This window comes from Solanum pennellii, chromosome 4 (assembly GCF_001406875.1).
Source record: "Solanum pennellii chromosome 4, SPENNV200".
NCBI classification, from domain to species: Eukaryota; Viridiplantae; Streptophyta; class Magnoliopsida; order Solanales; family Solanaceae; genus Solanum; species Solanum pennellii.
Genome location: NC_028640.1, coordinates 47442349 through 47443117, shown reverse-complemented (window position 1 = coordinate 47443117; position 769 = coordinate 47442349). Strand labels below are relative to the sequence as shown.

Sequence of the window (769 nt, the reverse complement as noted above, 5' to 3'; positions counted from 1 at the left end):
TAGCAAATGAGTAAGATACATATGAAAACGTGGAGCCAGGGTCAAATAATACAGACGCCATGAAATCACAAACCAAAAGATTACCTGTGATAACAGCATCAGACGCCTCCGCTTCCGATCTCCCAGGAAAGCGTAACANTTCCACTTCAGATCTCCCAGGGAAGGCGTAACAATGGGTCCCATTATTTGTCTGTCCGTTGCCCCTACCATGTTGCGTAGTGGTGGCTCCATTTTGCCCTTCAACTCTGCCGTTTTGGTGACCACCATTACCTCGACCACCACGCCCTCCAGAATAACGGCCTCTACCATGACCACCTCTACCTCTAGCTAGTGGGGTTCTGTAACTCTGGTTTGGACAATACCTCTGAATGTGTCCAATCTCCCCACATCCGTAACATTCTCTGGGTTCACGCATCGGCCTCTCAGAGAAGTGTTGACCGGTCTGAGGTGGACCCCGAACTACAGTCTGTAGTGAAGACTGAATTGGTCGAACTGAGTGACCTCCGGAGCTCTGTCCTCTAGAGTAAGAACCATTAAACTCACCTTCCCTTCGAAACCTTTTTGATGTCGATGTCGTGGTGAAGTCATCTGGTTTCACTCCTTCCACCTCTATCACAAAGTCTACCACCTCTTGGAAGGATGTTGCCGTTGCCGGTATCTGTAAGGCTGAAATCCGCAATTCTGACCTCAACCCCTTCACAGAACGGAGGATCCGTTCTTGTGGACTGAAACAAAGTTGGGTGGCATACCTGGATAATGCACGGAATTT

The 769-nt window shown here is 49.0% G+C and overlaps 1 protein-coding gene across 1 annotated transcript in view; it reads right to left on the bottom strand.

Annotated features, from left to right (window-relative positions):
* Positions 1–763, bottom strand: part of LOC114076885 — a 20318-nt gene extending 19555 nt beyond the window's left edge. The window contains exons 1-2 of the mRNA XM_027916584.1: positions 146–763; positions 20–112 (exon numbers count right to left, since the gene is read on the bottom strand). Of these exons, the coding sequence (XP_027772385.1) occupies positions 20–112; positions 146–415 (363 nt within the window). The 5' untranslated portion in view covers positions 416–763. The remainder of the gene's footprint in view (positions 1–19; positions 113–145) is intronic.
* Between the last annotated feature and the right edge of the window lie 6 nt (positions 764–769).